At 48.0% G+C, this 26,398-nt stretch overlaps 2 protein-coding genes across 6 annotated transcripts in view; one reads left to right on the top strand and one right to left on the bottom strand.

Moving 5' to 3' along the window:
* The window catches only part of CA12 (carbonic anhydrase 12), a 50,658-nt gene extending 29,148 nt beyond the window's left edge, over window positions 1–21,510 (top strand). Inside the window, exons 3-11 of one of the 5 annotated variants that reach the window (XM_030317982.1) lie at window positions 1,827–2,006; window positions 2,875–3,017; window positions 5,343–5,438; window positions 6,315–6,378; window positions 6,562–6,719; window positions 7,979–8,105; window positions 17,090–17,122; window positions 17,986–18,073; window positions 18,928–21,510. In XM_030317982.1, coding sequence (XP_030173842.1) covers window positions 1,827–2,006; window positions 2,875–3,017; window positions 5,343–5,438; window positions 6,315–6,378; window positions 6,562–6,719; window positions 7,979–8,105; window positions 17,090–17,122; window positions 17,986–18,073; window positions 18,928–18,997 — 959 coding nt within the window. In that variant the 3' untranslated portion in view covers window positions 18,998–21,510. Of the gene's footprint in view, window positions 1–1,826; window positions 2,007–2,874; window positions 3,018–5,342; window positions 5,439–6,314; window positions 6,379–6,561; window positions 6,720–7,978; window positions 8,106–17,089; window positions 17,123–17,985; window positions 18,074–18,924 lie in introns of all 5 variants that reach the window. The other 4 variants (XM_030317980.1, XM_030317984.1, XM_030317983.1 and 1 more) reach the window with 4 other exon arrangements.
* Window positions 1,826–26,398, bottom strand: part of APH1B (aph-1 homolog B, gamma-secretase subunit) — a 79,080-nt gene continuing 54,507 nt past the window's right edge. Inside the window, exon 7 of the mRNA XM_030317987.1 lies at window positions 1,826–12,809. The gene's annotated coding sequence lies outside the window, so the exon portion shown is untranslated. The remainder of the gene's footprint in view (window positions 12,810–26,398) is intronic.

A 26,398-nucleotide genomic window follows, 5' to 3' on the forward strand; every position in this document is an offset into this window, starting at 1 on the left:
CCTCTGCTCTGGGAAGAGAAAGTCCTTCTGACCCAGTTCCCTTTAGTCATGTGGGCAAGGAGAAATCGTCTCATTGCTACGCCTCTTTACTCACGGAGTTTTTCCATTCGTGCCTGGCTGGCAGCTTCTGCCACGCTGGCTGTGGGCTGTCGTGATTAGAGAAAAGGCTGGCGGCCTCACTCCAGAAGGCTTGCCACCCGGTAGCTGTACCTCTTCCTGACCCGAGGGTTTCGAAGGGTCCCCATGATTGCTTCATCTATGCTTCCGACTGTCCCTAAGGAATTTGGATTTGCCCTCAGCTGAGCAACGGTCTTACTTTTACTCCGGTTTGCCCCATGGAGTGACAGCTTTGGTGTCCTCCGGCCTCCCTCTCCCTCTGCCATCTTGGTGTGAGTTGCTTCTGAGTCCAGGGCTCTGAGGTCTGGGAAATTAAAATATATCTCAGTGAAGACTCTGACTGGCTTGTGCAAGTGAGGAAACTGCTGTCTGTTGGAAGGTTGGACAGGAGATGGTGAAATCCCTTCAAGCCCTAACATTTCCCAAAAGGTATATCCAAAGGTTGACAGTCGGAAAAATTAGCAGGGTTCCACTGCGTGTCCAGACCTCGGATCAATTCCTCATAGCATTTTAAATGAACACGGGCACCCAAGTTTTTCTTTAGACTCTCGTTACTCTCAGATGAAGTCCCCTAGTTAGAGGACAAGGGGTAGGGAACCAGAATACACACGTACACTCTTGGGAAACGGTGCCGCTGTCTATGGAAGGCTTCCTGGAAGCGGAGTTCCGTTCCCCTCTGCTCCACTTAACATCATTCCTGGTGCCAAAATACTGATGAATGGACCCCAGATGGCAAAGCGTGGTCCCCAACTCAGACAGAGCCCACAGGGCACAATGGTTTTGCCCTAACGAGCCATGACATGCCAATTATTCGCTTTTCTGGAGAAACCTCAGCCTGAAAATCCATTTAATTACCACGGGAGATAATCTTTTAAACACAGCTTTACATTCTTTAAAGATTTTTCCCTGTGGGAGTAAGAAAGTTTATCTGAACATGGGATTGGATTGTTTATTTCCATTTCCAGAGGAAGGACAATCACCTGGTAGTTAGCAAGAAGCCTGAGCCCTGGAGGATTTATTTTTAAGTCTCTTCCTCCTCACTGATCGTTTGTCATTAGTTTGTAGTGTTGTCACACTCTCTCAGGGTACACTGTGCACTTAGCTCTGTGATCCCCTAATTACTTGGAATTTTTCAAGCATCCCTATCAGATGGGGTTTTACACTTGCTCTGGATGTGGCTATCAAGAGTCAATGTCCTCAAAGGTTTCCCATCAGGAAGATCATATCTATAAATCCACGAGCCCTGAAGACTTCCCTGGAGCTGTGGTCAGTAAGACACCACTTTCTCCAGCCTGGAGCATCCCAGAGGATGCAAGCTTGGGCAAGCAGGGGCCCTATGGTTGTGTTCAACCTGGTGGCCCCAAGACCCTGAGTAATTCCTGCTCGTAATAGGTGCTCCATAAACAGAGGCTAAATTGCTGAATATCAACAGGTCCTCACATGGAAAGGATGTGTACTGTGCCAAAATATGAGCAATGAAAACGGAGCTTGGTGGGCCCTATTCCGTGGCATGGGGCTGCTCTAGTCCTTCTATCCCCATCTCCCTTCAAGGGCAAATGGCAGGAGGCTGAGATTTCTGGGCCTCGAAGAATATACCTCTGGGGATTAAAGGAGAAAAGGAGTGACTGTATTGGACACAGAATTAGAAAGTGAGGAAAACAGTTTTGTGGGAAATGGACTCACTTTAGGGCCTGAATCTCCCCTTTCAGGTCCAGATGGGGAGAAGAGCTGGTCCAAGAAGTACCCATCATGTGGGGGCGTGCTGCAGTCCCCAATAGACCTGCACAGTGACATCCTCCAGTACGACGCCAGCCTTGTGCCCCTTGGGTTCCAAGGCTACAATGTTTCTGCCAACGAGCAGTTTCTCCTGACCAACGATGGCCATTCAGGTGAGAGAGACCTCTGAGGACTGCAAGGGGATGTCTGAGCTCCCCTCAGCTCCTTGGCCCGCTCTCTTGCGCCTGGCAGGGAGGGGGGTGCACTGAAGTACAGCCCCCAGGAGAAGGGGCGGTGGGAGGGGCGAGGGATGAGAGATGCCTGGACCACTCACTGGGGGGGATGCTGGCGGCAGTTCTTCCAGGGCAGCGCCTCACATAAGAAGCACATTTCTTGGGAAGGGGCGGGGGGGGGGGGAGGCGGGGGACAGGCTTGAGCCCTTGGGCTCCCTGGCGCAAACACTCCAGGGGCCATGCAACTCACTGTGGGGTCGCCCAGGCTTTGGAGTCAGACAAACCTGGATTTGAATCCTGGCTTGACTACTTATGAGTCATGAGACTCTGGGTAAGAATATTAACCTCCTTGAGCTTTCATGGGGAAAATGGGCATATTGATGGGTACTGCGGAAAGACTAGAGATTATGTATGTTGGGGATCTGGAATACAGAAGATGCTTCATAAATAGCAATTATTATTGTTGCTATTATATTATTCTACGGCTTGGAAGATACTTCATTAAAGGTTCTATCTTGATAGCTGGGTGTTTAATACGTGTATATGTAAAAACACACCCACCCATCTAGTATTAGTGCTCTTGCCATCCTTTTCCCAGGGGAGCTTAGAAGGGGCTGGTGCGACTAGAATTGCTTTAGGGAAATGGGGACATTTTCAGGAGAAGAGCCCAGGTTTCTGAGCCCCAGGCTGTGTCTCCACTCACTGCATCCACCTGCCTCCTGTCTGGGCCCCGGGCCGGTGTCGCATCGCTAACTGCTCTCAGGCAGTGCTCAGCTGGCCAGGGCTCTGAAGGCTCCACTCCCCACAGTGAGGCTGAACCTGCCCTCGGACATGCACATCCAGGGCCTCCGGTCCCGCTACAGTGCCGCCCAGCTGCACCTGCACTGGGGGAACCAGAATGACCCTCACGGCTCCGAGCACACTGTCGGTGGGAAGCACTTTGCTGCTGAGGTGAGTGGAGCGGGCAGGCCGGCAGAGGCTGCCTGGCGGTGGGTGGTCTGGCACCCTTCCACCTGGCTGGTGTGCAGCGAAGATCAGAGCGCAAGCAAGGGCTGCCTTCGGGCTCCACACACCCACTCAGGGAAGGCAGAGCCACTCCCATACCCCCGCGGTTCTTCCGCGGTGTCCTGGTCCCCTTCCTCCTGAACGTACGGAGTTTGTCTGTCTTTACTGAGTGGCACCGCTCAGAAGGCAATGCTCCCGGGGTGGCACAGTGGGGCACACATGCCCCTTTTGTCGGCATCGCTCTTCTGCCTGCACAGATCGGGATCCCACCGGCTTGTCTCGCGGACGTATCGTATCTCGCTGCTGAATCCTACTGGGCTAATTGCTTCCCCCAACTTCTCCATCTTTCTTCACAAGCCGTGCTGTTTGCACAGGCCTTTCCCACTCCAGCTTTCCTTTTCCTGGGCATGGCTTGTGCTTGGAACCTTGGGGCCCAGGGCCACAAGCCAAGGGAAGACTGGCATTATAATTCACGGGACATCACGGCAATGAGAGAGTCAAAGAGGATAGTCTGGGATGTCGGCACAACATGGTGTTGTGTCGTTCTGAGGCACTACCCCAAAATGCCCAGAGGAAACGGAAGGAGTGGAGCATTGTTCCTGCACTATAGGTGTGCAGGGGGTACGGTGGGGGTGCTTGAGATGCTCCACTTAAGAGCTCCCAGAGGACAGAACTTGGGGGTGTGGCTCTGACTGTTTACAGGGCAATAAATACAAGGAGATAAACGCTACTGATCAGCCAGTGGAGCCCAAGGTAAATAATGACATGACCACTCTCCTCTGTTCTTAACTGCTGAACTGCTTAATGTCTCAGGCTAATTAGAGGTAGAGTTACACGTGTGGAGGGCCTATATTTCTGGCCCAAAAGGGCGGCACTCTTGGAGGGGCACACATTTCAAACCAGGCCCATCTCTGAAACCCCAGGACTGCAATTTCTTTCAGGCTAATTGCAATGTGGAGGCTTCTACCTACACACGGGGAATAAAGAAGGAGTTAGGGTGTAGGCTGGGAGAGTGTGGGCATTTAAATGGATTTCTCATTATTATATTTTCTGCTATGAAGCCACATCATCACCAAGGGCCTGGTGAAGATGGGCCATAAATGTCTCTAATAGAGAAAATACTTCAAGGTGACCCGAAAGTGGCAGATTCCCTGTGGAGGGTCCTTGAAAGTGCACAGTTCTTCCGGATTGGGTCCTATAGAGAAGAGTCTCTTCATCTCTTCAGCAGGGAATTCTGTTCCTCTCCGTTTAATCTGAACACAGTAAGAAAAGTGCTGAAGCAGACCGCAAGCTCAAAGGGCAGCTGTAAAAAGAAATACGGATCTAGGACCTGCAGGGTGTCAGCCATACAGAATCCCCCATTTCTCAAGGCTGTGCCAAGCTAACGTGGTGGGGGGCAAGGCGGCAGGCTACATCCTTCATAGCGAGGACTACTTAAAAAAAGAAATGATGTCATGTCACTTGTGAAAATTAGAAAGGGCCACTTGAAAGGTGGGGAACATTAAGCCGTATTCAGTAAAATCTGCTTGAATTCCATTTATGACCATGTAAGACGGAGAAAGAGATGAACAAAGAAAAAATCTCAGCGTGTCACAGTCTCAAGAGGCAAAGACTCAACAAAAATGCATGTCACATATATAGATGTATCTACTAATATAGTTTTTTGGAGGACAAGTGACAGACACCACATTTTGGATTAAAAACTAGGTCCAACCTATTGTCAGAATTTATCATAACAATACCTTAATGCTTACCTAGACATTTATTTATTTTTTTTGAGAGAGAGAGAGAAAGAGCATATGTGCATGCAATGTTGTGGGGGAGAGCGCAGAGGGAGAGGGAGAAAGAATCTCAAGCAGGCTCCTCGCTCAGTACAGAGCTGGACTCGAGGCTCAATGTCACAACCATGAGACCTTAGCCGAAATCAAGTCGAACGCTTAACTGACTGAGCCACCTGGGCGTCCCAGTTACCTAGACTTTTGAAACCCAAGATTTCTCAGAATGTTCTCTTTCCCTCACTTTAATAATCACAAGTAATTCCTGCTTTAAAAAATGAGCTTAGAATTTTTTTGTGAATGCTAAGAATCTACATTCAGAGAGTAACGTCCTTGTTTTTTTTGGCCTCTTGAAATATGGCTGATTAAACCCGTATAAAAGCCGGGCTGTGATTTCTTTTTCCACCGGAGGGATAAATATGTGTCCTCCCCCTGCAAAAGCAAAAGGTTCCCATGAGTCGCCCACCCGTGGTGAGCAGCTTTCCTTCCACTGCAGCTACATATTGTCCATTATAACTCGGACCTGTATGCCAACGCCAGCACCGCCAGTAACAAGTCAGAAGGCCTCGCAGTCCTAGCTGTTCTCATAGAGGTAAGAGATGTTGAAAGGGGTTTTACATGAAATTTGAAGCCAGGATGGTATCACACTCGGCATTTGGTCCCTGAATTGCCTGTCCGTTGGATGTGTGTGGCTCACTCTCATTTTGGCTGTGTCTTGCCTCTAGAGCCAGAGGTATGCCCCCATAGGGGACCTTGTCTTTTGGCCAGGAGGCAGCACTTTGTGTAGCTGGGCAGCAGAAATGGGCATGTCCTTTGGAAGACTGGAGAAAATGAGCCCTAGTTGCTAGCCCTATTGTATAAAGCTTGGAATTGTCCAGCGAGGCAGGCCCTGTGTGTATGGGGTTGGGGGGTGGGGATCATTCAGCGCTGCCTCATCAGGTGTCGAATCCCTTACACAACTCCTAACATCCAAGTTGCAGTCTTTCTATGGACCCTGGAGTGAGCTCTTTCCTTAATCCCCCAAATGGGAATGTTTCCTGATTCGCTTGCATGTATTTCCCTAATAAGACAAGTACCTCGTTTTTCGACATGCTTACTTGCCTGACTTGGCTTGTACGTACTACATCTCCCTTGAGTTCTGGTTAGAAAACATGCTAGTTGTGGCTTTCAGACTCAAAGCCTGATCGCCAGGAGCACAGGCTATATTCTTTGCCTCGTGACGCTCAAGCCCCAGTGCCCTGAGGGCTCAGTGCCTCGCGTCCTGAGATACAAGAGGACAGGACCATCACCCTCACTCTGTAACAGGCTAGCGATCCTTCATAATTGTCCCAGTAAAGTGAATCCTTCAGGGAGGACCTTGGCGGTGGTGACTATATACCCCTAGTCGAGTCCTTCCATTAGCAACTGTTACACCAGGCTCAGCCTATATAATTCTGTCCTAGTTCAACCTGCCCCATCTATGTTGCAGATGGGTTCCTTCAATCCATCTTATGACAAGATCTTCAGGCACCTTCAAGATGTCAAATACAAAGGTAAGGGGTTCTTGGATGCTTATCTACCCCTAGAGGGGAGAATACAGTCACCCCCATGTGACCTGAAGAAAAATGAATGCAGGGGGCAGGTGCTGTTCACATTTCTAGGCTCAGTCGCATGCCCAGCAGCACCTCTGCCATGGGGAGAAAGGCAGACACCATCTCCCCAATATGTCTCTCCAGGCCAAGAAGTGCTCATTCCGGGTTTTAGCATTGAAGAGCTGCTTCCTGAGAGGCCTGACGAATACTACCGCTACAAAGGCTCCCTGACCACACCTCCTTGCCACCCCACAGTGCTCTGGACGGTTTTCCGGAACCCTGTGCAAATTTCCCAGGAGCAGGTAACTGTCGTGCTCTTCTGAGTCAGAGGCCATGTGGCACCTCTGTCTCTACCATCACCCAATATCATAACAACTTGATTTCCTCACTTAGAGTTTCACTGACAGCTGTGTAAAACCTCTCCAAATAGTGTGGGTTCCTGGACACACTGCAAAAATTACAGGCCAAGCTTCAAAAACAGAGTTATCAAGTCAAGCTTGAAAAATGAACCCATCTCCACAATTCCTTACAAGCAAGTCGTTAGGCTGCATTTCCTAATATACCCCTCAGTGGCTGCATAGTGTCTGCCTCCATGGTGGAGCGAGCACGGTTCCTTTACAGGGCAGAATAAAGACAGACCCAGTTTCGATGGTTTAACCAACCAGAGCGCTGGGACTGCGGCAGTGAGTAGGCAATGGTCTCTGTTCTCAAGAAGCTCAAAGTCTAGTGCAAAACTGGGGGACAGAAGCCTCAGCAATCATCTCCAACCTTCTCATCTTACAGATGATGAAAGTGAGGGATAGACAGTTGAGGGAGCTCGTGGGATCGCCTGCTGGTTGGAGACAAAGCCCCAAAGTCAGATTGGGGTTGCTGGTCGCTGCCCATCCCCTACTCCACAGTTGAAATTCATCAAGAAGAAAACTGACTGTCCAGGAGGCAGGGCCAGGGGCAGTGCTGCACACTGGCTCATGGCCCGTCCCACCCCCAACCCCTCTTCCTGACCAGTAAGGCCCTCACTGTTGGTCGTTCCTTTTACTATGAGCTACTGAGTAATGTAGATAAATGGCAGCAGGTGGGCGGACAGGAATAGAGATGTGATGAATCAAGAGATGAAATGTTCAGGGAAGCAGTAACCTAGAAGCTGCCTTGGAAACAGATTATATAATCTATGTGGGTGTACGAAAATTCCATGGAACCAGTGGTCAGAGGAACTGTGAAACTCTTGCCTCCCTCTTTTTGTTCCTTGTGACGGGACCACCAGAATAAGCCCCAGGCCCCTCTGATTTAGAGTCGGGTTGCAAATCAGGCCTGTGAGAGGCTGAGGAGCCCCTCCACCACCCAGCAGCTAAGAGCTGTAACCTCCCCCCAAGCCTTGGGAGGTGGTGACAGACCAGCTGACCCGGTGTCCAGGCAACCAGACGCCTTTGAGGGAGGGGAAACAGTTCTCTGGCTTTCCCACTGCTTTCTGACGTGCCTCCTGCCAAGCCCCAGAGTTCTCCTCCCCACTGAGGTCAGGCAAGGGAGCATCACTTTGCCCATGGGGTGTGTTCCTGCCTTGCAGCTGCTAGCTTTGGAGACTGCTCTGTACTGCACACATGTGGATGACCCATCCCCCAGAGAGATGGTCAACAATTTCCGGCGGGTCCAGAACTTTGACGAGAGGCTGGTGTATATCTCTTTCCGACAAGGTGAGAAGACGCGGTGTGTGGGGGGTGTATGGTGCCAGGACACCCATTTTATCTGCAGTCGGGTGCCCTACCCTCGGGCTTTGTCACTGATACCCTTAGGGGGTGGGTTCAGAGCACTCTGGCTGCCAAGGGAACCAAGTATGCAAGAAGCTATTGTGTGTGGGTTTACTGAGGTCTCCCTCCACTGCTCTTGACTTCCCTGAGCCTTTGCAGGGAAGCACCAGCCAGGGCTTCTTGGTGCCTGGACCGGAGCCCCCATTAAGTCTGGGAGTCTCTCACAGATGGGGAAGAGAGGATGTTCTGGGGTCCTCTCTGTCAGAGAACTACGTCTCCTAAGACACATGGTAGGACTGTTTTCACGAGACAAACTCCTAACTTCTTGCCGTAGGCTTTCCTGGCATCAAGGCCCATCTTCAGCCTCACCAGGTGATTCATAGCACCATCAGCATCACCAACGTCCAGGGATGCTCCTTCGTTAAGCTTTCAGAGAGTGGGCATAATCTACATTTGTGGGCATAAGTAGCTCATGGTCTGATGTAGCAGGACCCATCAGGCAAGAAAGCGTCTGCATTCACTGCCTTTTTGTCTCATCTCCTTAAGCTTGCCTAAGCACACACACACAGGAGCTATACTGAACGAAGCTGAATAGTTTGGTTTATTCCTAATGCTATGAAAGCTCCGTTCTTCCTCTTAAATCTGTAACCATAACTCCTCAGAAGGACATTTAACATCTTTACTTGTTCAATACCCGTCAATACTGTTGGAAGCTGGGGGTTCAGGGAAACAGGTAAGAGAGCACCCTAGGGGTCCACACCCTTCTTCAAACCTCCAAGTTCACTTTCTCACCGTAGACTCTTGGGCCACTCCCAACACGGGAATCTCATGGTCAGAAACAGGTAGGTCTGTGCAAGTTCCACTTTTTCTCCTTATGTCACTTGTGATGGAACTGGGCCAGGTGTTCATATCTAAAGATGACCCCATTAACCCACTTGTCCGAGAATCAGTTCTCCTTGTCTCACCTTCTTGTTCCTTTGTTATTGTGTGAGATTATAACTACCACTGACTAAGCTTAAACATAGGAAGATAGTATTTCAGGGCCCTTGCCAGAAAGCTTTAGAAACATGCCCTTTTGCACTGACCCATATATATGATCAGAATTATGTCCTGTCAATCACTTAATCAGACCTGCCCAAGAATTTATCTTTTGTGCTCTCCTTGCCACATACCACTGGTTAAGGTAGTTTCTCTCTTTTTCTCAGTTTCCTGGTCTGAAAACGTCATCTGTGAACAATAGCCCTTCTTAAACACAGAGAACATATATGATGATGACTGTCAACTTCTTTTCTAGGAAAACGCCTCAAATGTACAGATCATCCCTTTGTGATCTAGTTTGGATATAAATTTCTCTTTTCCCATTCCTCTAAATGGAGTAGTAGTCAAGGGTAAATGGAAAATACTTCAACTCTTCAATAAAATACAAAACAAAAAAACTACCTGGAGATAAGGGACTTGGCCCACATAGACAAGGTAGATCTTATTTGTGATTCAAGATAATAATCAGATCTCTTCTCTGGATTGGTCTATATAAGTCACAGGGGATACGGTCATAAAGACTCCCCCTGCAGTCAGAAGACCTAGGTTCAAGGCCTCAATTTGTTTCCTCCCTGCTGTATGATGTAAGCAAATCATGTCCCTTCTTTGGCCTTGGTTTCCTTAGCCATAAAATGATAGGTTGGACAAGGTGAGCTAATGTCCTTTCAACGCTAACATGCTATAGGATTCGAAGTGGATACTAACAACTGCCCATCCTGACTTTACGTTGCAGGGACAGTGTTTGAGGGCAGTTACAAAGGATCAGAAGAAACCACACAGGAACTTGAGTCTGACATCCCAAAGTAACCTCCACTTGTAACAATGGACTATGGCACTGGGAATAATTAGCCATCTTCTTAGACCAGCTCAGGTCTAAGTTGGCCCTCACAGAGTGGGCAGTGCAGTCAGGCTTGTAGCAGAGCGCTTCAGTAGACTCTCCCAGTCTGGCTGGGGAGCTTGAGGGGCCTCTTAGCAGAAGCCTGGAGACCAACTCCAAGCTCAGGGCATCAAGATCAAAGCCCAAATGCATCTTTGCCACTGCCCTTCCTGCACGGCTCACCCAGAACTGTTGCTTCCAAGAGCCCAGGCTGTGCCCAGCTCTCCCCTTGGAGTGAGAAACCCTGGCAGTCCAAGGCAAACCTGTTCATTTGGAGGCTGATTATAGAAACTTGGCTAGAATTGTCCCCTCCCACTTCTCGAAGACACAGGCAGCTACTGGGGCTGTTTCCCAAGGAACAATGGGGAGGGCGGCCACAAAGGAGAGAAGCCCCAAACCTCACCCCCCGGGGGCACCTGCATTTATGAAGGGCTCTCACACAAACTTGGAGGGGCCTCAGACCATAACATGCCATTTCAGGTTTATGGAGTGAGCGTGTGTCAGTGTGAACCTTTAGCAAGTATGCCGAATTATCTGTAAACTTCCATTAAGGCAAACCTGTAATTAGGGCCTGATTTATTCAGAGCTTTCTCTGGAAGTTAACAGGAACTATGGAGTTGGAACATTGAGCCAGGAGAAAAGTGATGTTAAGGAAATCCTCTAGGAGAGAAAGTGCAAGGACTTTGAGAGTAGGCTCTGAGGTTTAGCCAAATTGGAACAACTGGGACTAAATCATTTAACTTTACCATGCTTCCTCAACTGTGCTTAGAAAAGGAATAAAGAACTTAATTTCTGTCCTTAAGAGGTAGTAATCTGTCCTTAAGGGGTAGTCTACGATTTAGCCCTAGGGCAGGGTTTCTTCACCTTGGTGCTATTGACATTTTGGTCTGGATAATTCTCACTGGGCGGCTGTCCTGTGCATTGCATTGCCCTCTCCCCACTAGATGCCTATAGCATCCCCCCACTTTTGAATGCCAAAAATGTCTCCAGACATTGCCAAATGTCTCCAGGGCATGAGGGGCAAAATTGAGAACCACTACCCAGGAATTACACGATGAATTTCCTAGGCCCATGCTGATTTTTTTTTTTTTTTTCACTTATATGACAGGATTCTGGAGTTTTCTATCATATGCCCTGGTCTTTCCTGTATTACAGGATGACATTTTCAAATTGGTGATGGCTACCCTTGAAACCGAAAGGTTGTTGGGTTACTAAGGTAGAACAACCAAACTCAAGAGAAACCCTGTTCCTTACCTTCCTTTAGAATTTGAATATACTTGCTTTTTGTATAATTGGCTATGTCCAAGGCCAAGAGAAGTGGACAGGCGAGAACTAGCCACCCTTAAGAGAAGCATACAAACCCCTTTATCAGGGCTCCAGTTAGTTAAAATGACCACTCTTTATGGAGAGGTGAAAGTCATGTCAGGCACTTTTTTTTTAAGCTCTTGTGAAAGTGCCTCTTCCAAGGGGTACAAATGGAGGACTTGAGCTGAAGAGGGGAGACAAGAGTCATTGCCCTCAAGGTGGGACCCCAGAGAGGGGGGAGACATCCTGTGACCAGACCAGATCTCACAGGAGTCAGATGCCCTCTGTGAAGGAGAAAGATGGCATGGGCAGATTTACAGCCCAGGAGCCTGATTCTTAGTTCCTTCATGTTGACCTCTTCCAAGCTAAAGATAGCAACACTGGGTCCTGACGGTGGTGGGTAATAAAGCAAGAGCCTATCGAACCTAAATGCTAATGTTATCTAGTCCTATTTTTAATATACCAGGGCCAGGGACACTCGAGGGACAAGGGGAAGCCAAAGAGTTTCTATAATCATGCGTTAGTGGGCTTTCGCTGAGCAACTGCATGTTCCCCACTGCAGAGCCCAGAGCCAGCTGAGTCACTCTTAGACAAGAGCGCTGGACAGTAGTGGGGCAGGGCTTTGACCCGTGCTAAATCTGTGGAGTCGCACAATTAGAATCCGCTTGACCCTTAGAGACCTGGGGAGTTTTATAAAACCTTTAAAAAGAGGAAAAACTCTTACAAAGCTAAGATGGCTAATTATCTACTTTTTGAGACTAGACTGTATACTTTGTGGTTATTGACCTCTTGTTTCTAAAAGTTCCTATTTTTAAATAAAAACTATTAGATGGAAAGTATCATCAAGTCTACTGAGACATCCAAATGAAAGACAGAGGGGTTCCCACCTTCCAATTCCCCTGGATCCAGGGGGCTGAACAGTCAGGAGTAATTGTCAAATGTGCTAGGAAGTCCCTAGCCCCTTCATCTAGTGCAATTCAACACACCACATCTTTCCTCAGCATACCCCAAGCCGAGCATTATGGAGAACAAAAACCTCACTGTGGATGTTCTCTTGCTCCTTAAAAACAAGCCTCTGGCACAGGGCAGACCAGGTGGAAAGTCAGAAAGCTGGACCCACCCACGGCGAGGTGGCCCCAGTTATCTTTCCGGCATTTCTCCCCCTGGCACCCGTCCACGCCCTGCAGGGCCTCCCTTAGCAAAGCACGGCTTTTACATGTGCATATGATTTACTTTTGCACACGACTCCCTTTGCTGGTGATGCCCCTCAGCTTTCCACCTGGAAAATTCTTTCACGACCCCACTCTAATGTCATGCCAGAAATCTTCCCTGTTCCCCTGAAGGTGACTTACAGTCTCTTTCAATGCGGCTGGAACAACCCGTTCATCTCTGTTATGGCTCTTAGCATAGCGCAGGATAATGATTTACTGCTGTACAGAAAAAGAAAAACAATGTCTAGATTATCCACACACTCCAAGACCCTAAGGACAGGGACTCACTTTTGTGGCAGGCATCGTGCCTGGTGCTCATTACAAGTTTGAGAGGATATAACCAAGCCAGCTCCCTTCCACTCCCCTCCCCAGGCTCTTCTCTGCAGAATGATTTGAACATAAGCCTGGCCAGCGGTCACCTTTTAGTTTCAAGTCTTCTTTTGTTTTGTTTCAGGTTGCCAACAGGCATTCAAATCAATCCATTGGTTTAAGAAGCCTTAAAGATCAGAACTTAGCCGGCAAGTTTCAAAGTCTTAGGAGAGAGTCGCCTAGGGATGCTGTCAGGCTTTTTCTGTTGCTCTGGCCTGAAAGGAGTAAGAGGCCCCCATGCCACCACCTACCATTCCTTCAGCACAGACAGCCTGTGCCTGGCCACTGAAGGGAGCCGAGTGCACTAAACCCCCAGTGCTGGGATTGTAACCCACGCCTACTGCCCCGGGATTCAGGCCCCTCAGAGCAATATGTGGTTTTCTGTCCTGGGCCTACAATCCTGCCATCTGGAGGGCAAAGCCCTCAGTCCCTATCATGGTTGTAGAAAACCAGCACCCTGATGTAATGTGGTGACATCCTTTTGGCAGATCTGTAGAAATTATTTCTTTTTGGGGTTCCATAGTGTCAATAAAAAAGTCCTCCAGTTAAATATGTTCTCCAAAGATAGTTATGTTCTGTAGTCACTGAGGGCATCTTCCTTGCTTTTCTTACCAAAGCATCACCCAAAGAGAGGACTAGCATTTCAGTTACTTCACTCTATGACTTGTATTAAGCATAATAATAAGAGCTTTTATCATCTCAAACTGGATTTTATGTATTTAAACTATCAAATCCCTGCTAAGCCAAAGCTCTTCTTGTCTCTTTTATAAGACTGGAGACTGCTAAAGAGGCATATACATATGTATACACGTGTATGTAACTATGTAAAATGTCACTTACCAAAATAGTCCATACTTTAATATTTTTTTTAATGTTTATTTATTTTGAGAGAGAGAACAAGCATGACCGAGGAAGAGGCAGTGAGAGTGGGGGAGAGAGAATCCCAAGCAGGCTCCATGCTGTCAGCACAGAGCCTGACACAGGGCTCGATCCCACAAACCGTGAGATCATGACCTGAGCCGAAATCAAGAGTTGCATGCTCAACCGATTGAGCCACCCAGGCGCCCCTAAAATAACATTTTGAAAGGAATAACAATCAGGATTGTATTCCTCTTTATTTAAAATTCTGTTTGAATAAACAGAATTGCAAATAGATCTCGAAAATGTTAGAGTTGTTCCAGGAAAGGCAAACTGTGTGAACGAGGGGCTTGTTCCTTCTGCTGGGCTTTTCTGTGTCTGCACTTGAGGCTTCAGAAGACCTCAAAAGCAGTTAACCAGCATCCCTCGGTCCAGCGAGATACCAGTGGAAGATCCAGCTCCTGAGCCAGCAACAACAGGTAGCAGTGCCCCTGTGGCAATCAGCTTGTCTGCCTTCTCCGGGATCTGTACCCTCCTGGGGGAGGCATGTGACAACTGAATTCTTCTGTATCTGTGTGATTTCATTCTCTGTGTCATACTGCCCTATCTTTGCTCACCCTGATCCGTACCAGAGCACTTTCTAGATAGCAGATAGCTCTCACATCTGTATGGCATGCACCCTCTTAACCAACCAGCTCGGAAGCCCCTCCGTCGTGTTCTCGTGCAGTAGCTCTTGTGGGCCATCTCCGTCAAGCAGCCTGTCTCTGTTTCTCCTGTCTCACTGTTCTTCAGTGGGAACTGCCTGTGTTAGTCGCCATATAGAAACCAATCCATTTCTTTGTTTAATCTGCAGATGAATTTCTCTGGCTGTGTCCCTCCCATCATCAACTGTGTTCCCTATTCTCTACACCATCGCACAGGCTCTGCTTGATGCAGGCTTTGGCTTTTCTCTCTGGGCTCTACTTCAGTTGCCCCAAGAATTTTCCCTATGCCCCCAAAGTCTCTCTGACTTTCCCCTCTCCTGTTAATTAGCAGATGCTTTAGCAGCTGCTTCCAGGGGGCCCCAAGCCCTGTGGACTTCATCTGGCTCTGCAGAGAAGTCCCACTTCCTGGATGGTTGGTGCTGTCTCAACTGGCAGGGGGTAGCATCCCAACAACATCTTCCTGCCCTGGGCTCCCCTGGGGGTGGAATTCTTGGGAGGTGACACCCTCACTACCATTCCTCTTCCATAGTGGCTTACACTTTTCACTTGCTCAGTCAAGCCGCTTTGTCTTTGCTGCATCAAAGTCTTGGCTGAAAAGCATCTGTCCCAGTCTCCGGGGCTTACTTTGCCTTTGTGGCTGCTTGCTCATTTCATTATTTCCACAGAAAGGCAATTTAGGCCCTCACAAGTGGTCATCCAGGAGCAAGGAACCCTGGTTAGAGCCCTGGATTAAATTAGGCTGTTGTTTACAGGGCCTAATACAGCCAAGGGCAGCCAGATTTCCTTCCAGATAAGGCATCAACTTGGGCCATGGACTCTTGAGAAAAGTCCCATCTCTGGGGGCCTTGCTTCTGTAGACTTGGCTCTGCTCCCCAAGCTCCCTGGGGGTGCCCCCTACAGTCTGGAGTGGGGCTGCTCAGCTGTCCGGGGCCCTGTGTGTTTCTCAAGGATGTTTGAGGTGACCGTGAAAGCAACGACTTTAGAAACTGTTCAGTTGGGGCGGCTTAGCCAGTGGTTAGGCTTACTAGTGATGGTCTTATGTGGCGAGAACTAGTTTGGTACCACAGACATCTGGACACTCTCCTCAGGGGAGACTCATATCCTGAGTGTCTCCCTAAGCCACAGACTGGTCCTTGTATTCAGGTTACAAGAAGAGACTTGGAGCAGGGAATCAGGCCATCGGAGCCACACTCTCTCTGCCACTTGGCAGGCCATGGGCTGCTGATGGCTAGCAAGAGCCAAGAGAACAGGCCACCCTGTACTTTGTGGATAGCTCCTCTCCATACCAGCTCTGCTTATTCTGACAACAGCCTCGGGCCACCTGGGGAGGCCAGACCAGAGACTCCTAGGGGCCAGCCTTGGATGAGGGAGGGTGCAGGGTCAGTGTGAGACTGTGGAAGAGGACAGCCGGGAAAAGACACAGGGCTGATGGCTCCGGGGGAATCAACCAGACTCTGGCCACATAACAGGAGAAGGGAGTGAACAAAAAAAACCCTCATCCTGCAGTCTCAGGTCTGGTTCCCAGGGTGTCAAGTGCCCCCAAGTCTGAGTCCCTGGCCCTCTGCTGACATCTCGCAACTGGCCAGGGCTCTCCCAAGGTCTGAGTCTCAGAGTGGGCTCTGTGGGCACAGGCTCTCCTGAGTGTCACGCTGGGTGGCCACAACTCTGGCTTCCAATGTGACCTGGAACAAGCATCCACACGACACATACACACATATGCTAGAAGTTTCTGCTAAGGTCAGAAAACCACCAGACAAGAGGGTATGTGTAACAGAGACTTTCTTTAGATGCAGGACCTGATTGGGAGAATGGGGAGTAGTTCTAAGAACCTGGAAGGAGCATGCTGGGGTTACCCAGGGGAGCTTCATGACTGGGCACCACTGTCTTACTCAAAAAGATGGGCTCACCCATTACCCTCCCCCAGGGAGGTCCCTAGGAGGCTGACTATGGGATTTTATTTTAGATAGCTGGGCACTATTTCAGCCCCATTGAAGACTCCTAACTTCCCCCCAAAGGAACCCACTAAGAGAAGCCATAATCTTCTCGTTCCACATCAGAGAAGGGAGGCTAGTATCAGGGAGGGGTATCTCCAGTTTGCCCAGTGGGGCCAAAGCAAAAACAAAACCAAATCATGATAACAGGACTAGACAGGGATGGAGCAGAAGTCTAGCCACAGGCTCCAGCTAAGCCCTGCCAGCCCCAGACAGCCAGAACCTGGAAGATTCCTTACAGATGAAGAGGGATAGGTATCCAAGCAGCAGATAATAGCCTGCCCAAGGAGACTCTGATCCTTACCCTTCCTTATGTTCCACTCTAGCCATGTTGTACTAAAAACTGAAGTCTTGCCCTAGCAAAAAGACTGCTGTGACAAAAATTGGAAAGGAGGATCACAGTGTGAACTCCCAAGGTGGGCAATTCCCTCTACACCATCAGGCACCTGAGTCAAGAATGAATACTCTCAGAAAGTCTGTATAAGCCCTGTACTTCCAACCAAATGTTCAGCACACTGGTCAAATCCACCATGGTTTGACTTGGTTAATTTTCAACCTTTTCCTCTCCCCTTTGAAGTGCAAGACCTTACCTACACAGGACTGAGTCTGGGTATGTGGCCTGCCGGCCTTGCATGCTGCAGCTGGGTGATCTCTGTGATTCTTGGTGTGATCTGGGCCTGTGATACTTCCAGCCCAATCTCCCTGCTTCTCTGTGCTGTTCCTCTGGCTCCCGGTCCTCTCCTTGCTGTGGGTCTTACCTTCAGGTCACTCTGTGATTCAAAGATGAACCGCCAATCAAATGCTTCCCTAATGAAAGACCTAATCACTCTATAGCATGTGTACATTCAACGAGCTATCCAAGACCTGCTGGCCATGGTGGGAAGCCATTGTCTGAAAAAAAACATGCCCGAGCCCAGTGTGGAGGTTGGGTGACTGGCTAAGTGATCTTGGCAATGGACCCCTGGTTGTCTTGGACTGCTCAGGACTGTGCAATGGAGCTTGGGGGAAAAGCCAATAGAGGCATCCCAATGGGCCTTAAATCCAGCAAACAAAGACAGAGTATGCTCTTATTCTGTAGCTCAGGGTTTCTCAAAGTATGGTTCATGAACCATTTACATCAGCATCAGCTAGAGCTGTTTGGTAAAAATGCAGATTCCTGGGCCCCACTCCAGACTGAATCAGTCTCTGATGGTTGGGCTCAAAAAAAGTCTACATTTAAACAAGCTCTTCAGATGATCCTGGTATAAGTTTGAGAACCCTTGAAGAGTCACTACAGTTTGCAAATGGCCCCCCCCCCCAAGTACTCCAGCCAGTTCGGCTGAGCCAAAGACCAGAACCTGAGAACAGAAACAGGGAAATGACACCTTTCTGTGGCAGATTATACAGCTGTCACATGACTTCACATCCATGTGCCATGGGACGAGATGCAGGGGAAGGGAGGAAGGTAATTTGTGTTCATTGCCTCTTCACCAGGCATCATCCTTTCAGTGGCCCTGGCTGGCGTTCTTGGCATCTGCGTTGTCCTGGCAGTGTCCATTTGGCTTTTCAGAAGAAAGAAGAGGTAGGAGCTGGTTTTGGTTCTAAATGAGAGTGGGTAGCTTATTTGTCCATGAGGATTGATCTGTCTGGAAAGGCAGCCTGCAGAACGAAGGGCCCCCGTCACCTGTACCAACACTTATCCTACGGGTGCTGTTTCCAGAACACAATTGCCCCTCGCATCCTCTGCAGGAGATGCTGGTCATTTAAGGATCCTTATGCTCAGAGCTGGAGGTGTGTCTGCCAGCCTTGCTGCACCAGCTAACACCTCAGACAAGAGACAAGTCTCTCGACTGGGGCGCGGGAGGCCCCATTTGGCTAAATACAAGCTGCAAGACTGTCTCCGTTCTAAATCTGATTTTTCTTCTCTGAACCCCAAAAGAAAAAAGAAGGAAAACCTGATTCATCACTCACATTAGCTATTAATGCCCTTTGCTCATGTTTTTATTGTCATGTTTGGTTTTTATAAAATCTATTTCTTCTGGCATTTGTAACAAAAGTTTCCAGGAGCTTTGTTACACACAATCAAAGGTTTGAAGTCAGGGTAGTCATGAGACCTTCTTCAAAATGCAGGTCTAGTATTGTCAGCTGTTAAAAGAGAACAGTTGCAGATTCCTGGGCCCCACTCCAGACTGAATCAGTCTCTGATGGTTGGGCTCCAAAAAAGTCTACGTTTAAACAAGCTCTTCAGATGAGGTTCCTTTTTGGCTGCTGCTTTATTTGGGGGCATTCCTCCCAAGAGTGACAGAACTGGGGAAAGGTCCCTAAGAAAGGAATCTGACCCCTAAAATTCATCTATTTCATAGCTGAGGTCAGGCTACTCTCTGCCGTCTCTTCTCTTTAACTGAGACTAAATGTGTGTTCTTCCTGTTCCAGTAGCAAAAAAGGTGACAACAAAGGAGTCATTTACAAACCGGCCATCAAGAAGGAGACCGAAGCTCATGCCTGAGGCCCCAGAACTCCCAGGCATGTCCAAGGAAGGACTCTGGTTTGGACACTACACAATGTGGCTCCCTAGACACTTGAAATACCTGAGGTTCTCTGATGCTCAACCCACAAACACTCCAGACCCATGGGCGCGCTTCTCGGTGGGTGCCCTGCCATCCTGATGCCACGGCCACCGGCCAATGCGATGCATGGATGGGAATAACTCACCAAGGAGGCAGAAACTCTGAGTCTGCTTCAGCTGTGTGGACCATTAAGTTGTCTGGATTCTGGGGGCACAAGCCAGGTCACTCACTGGGGGGCTGTTAGTGACTGTAAAACATTCTGACCCAGGGATTCCACCTGAGTGTGATTTCAAGGATCCTGGAAATCCTGCTTCTTGTTGAAGCTTTCAGACCTGGATGTGCACTCTCTGCTTAGGATTTGCTTTTGAGACTCAGTTTCTTTCCTCAGGGAAGGGGTTGTTGTTCTCCTCTGATTTCCTCCTGCTATGACAAAAGCTTTGGTCTGACCTTACAATTGGAAGGAAGAATGATTCAGGAAGGGTCAAGGTATCAGACAAAAGAAAACAAGAGAGATTCTTTGAAACACAGTAGAGGCATTTCCAAAGTCCTGTACTTTGGTTCAAATGTAGTGAAGGGACCTGAGAGGGAGAGAATGAGAAGACACCTAAGGTCTGGAGGAACCTCACTTTGGAGTCAGAAGTTGTCTGTCAAGCCGTAAGTGTGAGAAGGACAGAATATTAAGGTCAAGCCCAGACTCCTGTCAGTGGGGCAGTTATGCTTTGTACTCCACACACTTTATACATGATTAGGCTATTCCTTGAAAATGTGTTGTTGCTTTCTCTCTCCTAGACATGAGTTCTGAGATGACCCAAACTGCTTTTGACTCTACAGGAAACAGGCAGATGCAAAACGATTGAAGAGCTTCATCTCGTTTGCCCAAATTTCATTTCTGCCACTTCTGTGGTATCTCTAGTGCCTAGCTGGATGGAATGGGGACTTCTTACTTCTCTGACTTGGGGGATATTGAGTTAAAATCTAGGGGGGGGGGGCTTGGTTAAAATCTGTTTTCGAGCTATGAAAGCGGGAAGTTATCTGTGCAGGGTGGGGGCACCACGGTATTTAGGGACCAATAATAATGGAATATTACAAAGATTCTTCATGGTCTTCCACTCAAGTCGCAGTTTCTGAAAAGACTTAACTCTTTCCTAGATGTAAGAGCCCCATGGAGATGAGTTAGTTCCATGACTGAGAAGGAGCTTCCAGCACCAACCTCTCATGGCCAGCACCTTGCAGTTCACAGACAGCTTTCTGATTCCTGGTCTCATTTTGACAGCATGGAATGTCCTATCAAAGCACAGATTTCTTTATAACATCTTTTTCCTTCTACTCCTCTCTCTGACTCTGAGAAGTCTTTTCCCTTTTCTACTGTCATGACTTTTTGTAGCGATGGCAAGCCCCGTGGCTTTGTAGCTAGTTTGCTAAACAAAGTTATGAAAGACCTAATGGACACTCAGATGTGTGTGGATGAGAACTCTGACAGCTTTGGAGCCTGGGGCAGCATCCCAACCTTGCCATTAGCATGCCTGATGCTGATCAAATGACAGTAGGGACAGCCCTCATGACAGAGCAATGTGACTTAGGGGATGCTTTCTTGGCCTTGGCCCAAAGTTGTCTATCAGAAACCAACATAAACCACTCCAGAGCCATGGGAATGTCTCTCTATACCTTTTATGAACAAATTTTGTAAGAGAACAAAGAGATCATACCTGGCATGACAGCTGCTCAACGAAAGGGAGATCTACTGAGCCATGAAAACTGGCATTTTTCCTGCCCTGTGGCTGAGATAAAGCAACGCTAGGGAGGCAGGCAGAAGGCTCCAAGAATCAACACTGTCAACTTCCATGTGAATCATTATGGGACCTCTGAGGACCCAGCAGCTTTGGAATTGGGAAGCCTTTCTTCAGATTCTCCCTCCTTCCACTGACACCAGTGGCCACTACAGGAACCCAGACTGTGGTGTGTGACGCTCCTCTGTCTCCCATGCACCTGGTGGAGGGGCCCCGGTGCTGTGCTGGGTGCACAGCAGGCAGGGATCACAAAAACCAGGCACAGACTGGAAAGGGACACACGGAAGGCCCTGGCTTCTTTGCTTCACCAACGGATAACCTGAGTTTCTGTATTCTGTTTCTTTAGTGCCATCTGGTAAAAACAGTAACTTATACTTGTTTCCTTAATAGACATTCTAGAATTTTGCTGCATTGACTATTAATCCTATTTCAAGTTCAGACCTTAGATTCTTCTCCCCTTTGCTAAACTCTCGGAAGTCCTCCTGAGCACCGCCGGGGAGCAGTGGGGTCTGCAGCACCCCTCCATTCCTGTGCCATGGATGGATCATGGGCCACTGTGATGATGACGTTTAGCACTTCTGTATTTATTGTAAGAATGATTGTAATGAAGACCTAAACTATAAATATGAGAAATTATAAATAAAATGTTTTTCACATCAGGCTGATTTTTTGGAGGTGAGGCTAAGCATTACTGTTGGCAAAGCACTTTGTAGTTCCTGGTCTATGGTGACACATAACTGATCATAATGATGTCACCTGCATCCAGGTCTTAGAACCCGGCTCCAAAGGAAAATACACCGATGCATTTAATCATTTTACTGAGGAAGGAGGCCTATGGTATGTGCAGTAAAGTCCTAGGATCACACAGCTGCTTAGGGAGTACAGCTGGGAAGTTTAGAATAATCAGGGAAACGCTCAGAGAGAAGCGGGTATCTGAGCTGTGCCTTAAATAATACGTCACATTTGAACAGATGGATGGAAAGAGGGAGGCTCTCCTAACCAAAGTGACATGAATATAGAGAATGGGTCTTAGTAGCTACTGCACTTAGTAGGTTGGTAGCCGCTTTAGCTTGCCTGCTACCTATTTTGGATTTTTTTTTTCAAAACATGCTATCGCCTTCCATATAATTTTTATCTAATTCCAGATTTCATATTCTGGTTGCTAAAAGAGGCAGTCTTGTACTGGTTACAAAATTGTTTGAGTTATTTAGAAAAGCTTCCAGTCTTCACTTTAGTTGTCCAAGGATGGAAATAGATGAACTGTCCAAGGGTAATTTTGCTCCAGTAGGTGATAAAACAGTGGACCCAGCTTTAGAATAGAAACACTATAAACCCCTCCAGGTTCTGATGGTCTCTTGGTCAGAACACAGGGATTCTTCAGTTTGCCCCCTTTAGCATCCTTCTGGGGTGAGGACAGGTGAAGCGAGGCATACGCAGAGTGCCTGTGACTCTCATTCCCATTGGGGCTGGGGCGACGGGAGGGGAGGCTGGGGCGAGCAACAGAAATCATCTCCCTTGTCTCTCCATAGCCTCTCTCTCCATTCCCTGAACTCAAGATTCATCAGGGGTGATGATCAGGGATGTGAGGTGGCAAGAGCCATGGGATGCCAGGTGACACTCAAGTCCTTCTTCAGGTTGGCCATTACCTCCTCTTGTAAATCCATCTATGGACATTCTGGAGCACAAAGCCCAACAGAATACAAGACAACATAATGTAAGACACATGAACATTCACAGTAGCCACACCTCCCAAAAGGAAAAAAGTGGGTCCAAAACACTACACTTTGTAATCAATATTTTGATATGAGATTATTTTCATTCTTTTTTCCTGTAGTAAGTCTTCGAAACCTAGAGTGTATTTTTACATTTACACCACATCTTGATTCAGATGCTGAACTTTCATTGAAAATATTTGATCTGTATTTAGATTTGACAAAATTACAGCTGAAAAAGCAGATTCACATGCCAGGAGTTGCTCCAAACACACTTAAAAGTTTTCCAAATAACTGAATCAATTATCAGCTTTTAAATTTAAAGTGATTAAAGTAAAATAAATCAGGGGCACCTCGGTGGCTCAGCTGGTTAAGTGTCTTTGGCTAAGGTCATCTCATGGTTTGAGAGTTCAAGTCCTGTATCAGGCTCTCTGCTGTCAGCACAGAGCCAGCTTCAGATCCTCTGTTCCCCTCTCTCCCTCCTCCACTTGTTCTCTTTCTTTCTCCCTCTCAAAAATACACATTAAAAAAAAAAAAAAAAGGAAAATACATCAAGTTTTTTCTCAGTGTCATTAGACACATCCTAAGTGCTCAGTAGCCACATATGGCCAGAGGCCAGCACAACCACTGTGCAGATATGGACCGCTCACCTCCTGGGACATACCCTTTGTGAGAGTTAGACCTAGAGAACTTTCATGCAAAATCAACCTAAGAACAAAGTTTTGAGGGGCAAGGGATGGGGGATGAGAGATAGAAAATGGGGGAATCCAGGTGGGTGGATATGGACGACAGAAGAAAAGAGGGCAGACAGAAAATCGGACAAGGTGACCAGAGCAGCAGACCTTAGGCATAGATCTCCTTTCCCTCACACCTCTTCTTGTAGCTCCATGGGGGCTCCCAGCCCTCCGCACCCTGGCAATGTCCCCTGGCCAGGCCCTGGGGTCCAGGTGCTCAGTAGCAACTCGATCTAGGGCATTCTGGTGACTTTGCAGGAGTTTGAGCTAAAGGCACAAGGATGCCTGGTTAACCTGTTAGGGGACCTTGCTGCACTTCCCTGGCCAAGTGCCAGGTGCTAACTCCCCTCTTCCCACCCCCCCCCCACCTCCCTGACAACATCCTCTTCCTGATCTCAGAGTCCCAACATTGCTGCTTTGTCTCCACTCTTCCAGTCCTGGCCAGCCTGAAGACAGCAAATGCCTGAAACCCGAGTTCCTTGAACTGTCAGCTGGGCCTGGCCCCTCATACTGGAAGGGGCTGTAAGCTGCCTTCCATTCAGGTGTGGGGAGAAGTCTTGAGACAAGAGGAAAGGAGACCTCTGGAGAGGCCTGCTGGGAAGCAGAGGTGCCCACCACACATTCTGGCATTGCCATCTATGTCCACATTGTACACAGCCTGGCAGGAGTGCATGATCCTCTATGGTCATCTGGCTCAGACTCCACTACGGGAGGGTGGGAGAGAAGGCATAAGGCCCAGACAGCGCTGGAGAGGAGGGGCCCCATGCTCTACCTGTGCCTTTTCGTTTTATATTGAATGGGTAGGGATAAGGGCCACATTGCCTTGTAATAGAATTATTCACCATAAACAAATTATTGCAACCAGGTCAGCATATTGTTATGACTGCAGGTCAACCAGGGAGGCTTCAGTAAGTCTCCCACCTGTATATCCTAGACTGAACCTACCTTCACTCCATTATCTCACAACCGAGGGAAAGAGGAAACACTGCCCTTGTAAGTAGGAAACCAAACCAGGACTCTTGCTCTTGGCTAAGTTGACACAGCTCCTGCAGCTCTAGGATCTGCAGTGACAGTACGGTCTGCCCTTCGCAGCTCCAGTGACATGAAAACACCTTCTTATAACGTACTATGCTTATCTCAGTCATGCCACAACCTCATAAAGCCCCAAAGGCTAAAGGCAATAAAGGCATTTGTGCCAACAATTTCTGGAAAGTCAACAACCACCTCCTGCCTCCACTCTGCTTGGTCATATTAACGCCTGGCCTCTGTTCAGGAAAAGTCGGTCCAAAGGTTGCCAACTGCAAGTCGAAAAAGGAGTCAGCACAGCTCCTGGGATGTAACCCTCACCTCTTACTTCTGCAAACCAAATGTGTCCCAAGGATGCATTCATTGAACTTTATCTGACGGCTGAACTGGAGAGAAGGAATAAATACACACACACACACACACACACACACACACATACACACACACACACACACACACTTTAATTCCATTTGTATAAAATTCTAAAAAGTGCAAAATAAACTATAGTGATAGCAGATCAGTTGTCACCTAGGGATGAGGTGGGGGTGGAAGGTGGGGGATGAAGGGATTACAAAGGGGTACCAGAAACTGGTGAGGTGATGGATATGTTCATTATCCTGTTTGCAGTGATAGTTTCTCCGCATAGGTCAAGACTGGTCAAATTTTACACTTTAAATATGCGCCCACACACAGCCAAATGACACCCTGCCCTGTCCTGGAGTTTCCATTGAGAGCTTATCCTCCTGGTCCATCTAGAAGAAGCCTGCCCAGGACTGGCACCTTCCCTGGGACCCACCCTATGGGTGGGAGCCCAGGAAGAAGTGTGCTCTCTATTCACATGACCAGCTATGACCTCTTGATACTGGAAGTCAAAGTCATTGTTTCTGCTTGAGTTCACTAGTATCAAATATTAACTTTTAATTACCTGCAATGAAGACAACAAACACAGGGCTACAGGTTCAAGGACAGATGCAGACCTCTATAGGAACTTTGTTGTCAGTGATGACAGGGTCTACTACCTTCTCTACAAGAAGCAAAGACTCTCCTGGTGAGTCAGGTAATATAACCAGTTCATTCGTCTGCTGAAACTAGTTTCCCAAGATACCTAGACATCCAACAAGAGATCTCATGCACCTTAGTTTCCTTCCTTCCCAGCCACCCAACACATAACCATTTGAAAAGTTCTCCTGGGACGCCTGGGTGGCTCAGTCGGTTAAGTGTCCAACTTTGGCTCAGGTCGTGATCTCATGGTTCGTGGTTTTGAGCCCCGTGTCCGGCTCTGTGCTGACAGTGCAGAGCCTTGAACCTGCTTTGGCTTCTCTGTCTCCCTCTCTTTCTCTGCCCTCCCCTGCTTACGCTCTGTCACTCTCTCAAAAATAAACATTTTAAAAAATTCAAAAAAAAGTTTTCCTAAATAACGTACAATCTTCATGGAGTTGGACAAGCATGCTTTGGAGCTTATCACCTTCTCTTAGCCACTGGGTGAAATCTGGATTAATCTCCTGTGATACTGTAATATAATAATAAATATGTGTTTGGTCTTTGTTCCCAGTTCCTGGTACAGAGATCCCAAATGTTATTCATAATAAGTCCCTTTAAGCCATACCTAAATTTATGCTAAAGAGGTGATGCTTGGAGGATGGGACGCTGGTTGCCGGAGGAACCAGCCATGTGATTAGAAGGTTGGAACTTTCAGCCCTATCCTCTGACCTCCAGGGGAGTACTGGGAATTGAGTTCAATCACCAATAGCCAATGACTTAATCCATCATACCTATATAATGGGACCTCCACAGAAACTCTAAACCATGGGGTGCAGAGAGCTTCCAATACCTGGAGGTGCTGGGAAGGTGGTACACCCAGTGAGGACACGGAAGCTCTGTCCCCCTTCCCCATACCTTGACCTATGTACCTCTCTATCTGGCTGTTTATCTGTATTCTTTGTAATATCCTTTATAATAAGGCAGTCAATATAAGTAAATGTTTCCCTGAGTTTTGTGAGCTGTTCCAGCAAATTATCAGACCTGAGAAGGGAGCCATGGAAACTTACAACTTATACCTGGTCAGAAGTACAAGTGACAAT

The sequence above is a fragment of the Lynx canadensis genome, chromosome B3 (assembly GCF_007474595.2).
Source record: "Lynx canadensis isolate LIC74 chromosome B3, mLynCan4.pri.v2, whole genome shotgun sequence".
NCBI lineage: Eukaryota > Metazoa > Chordata > Mammalia > Carnivora > Felidae > Lynx > Lynx canadensis.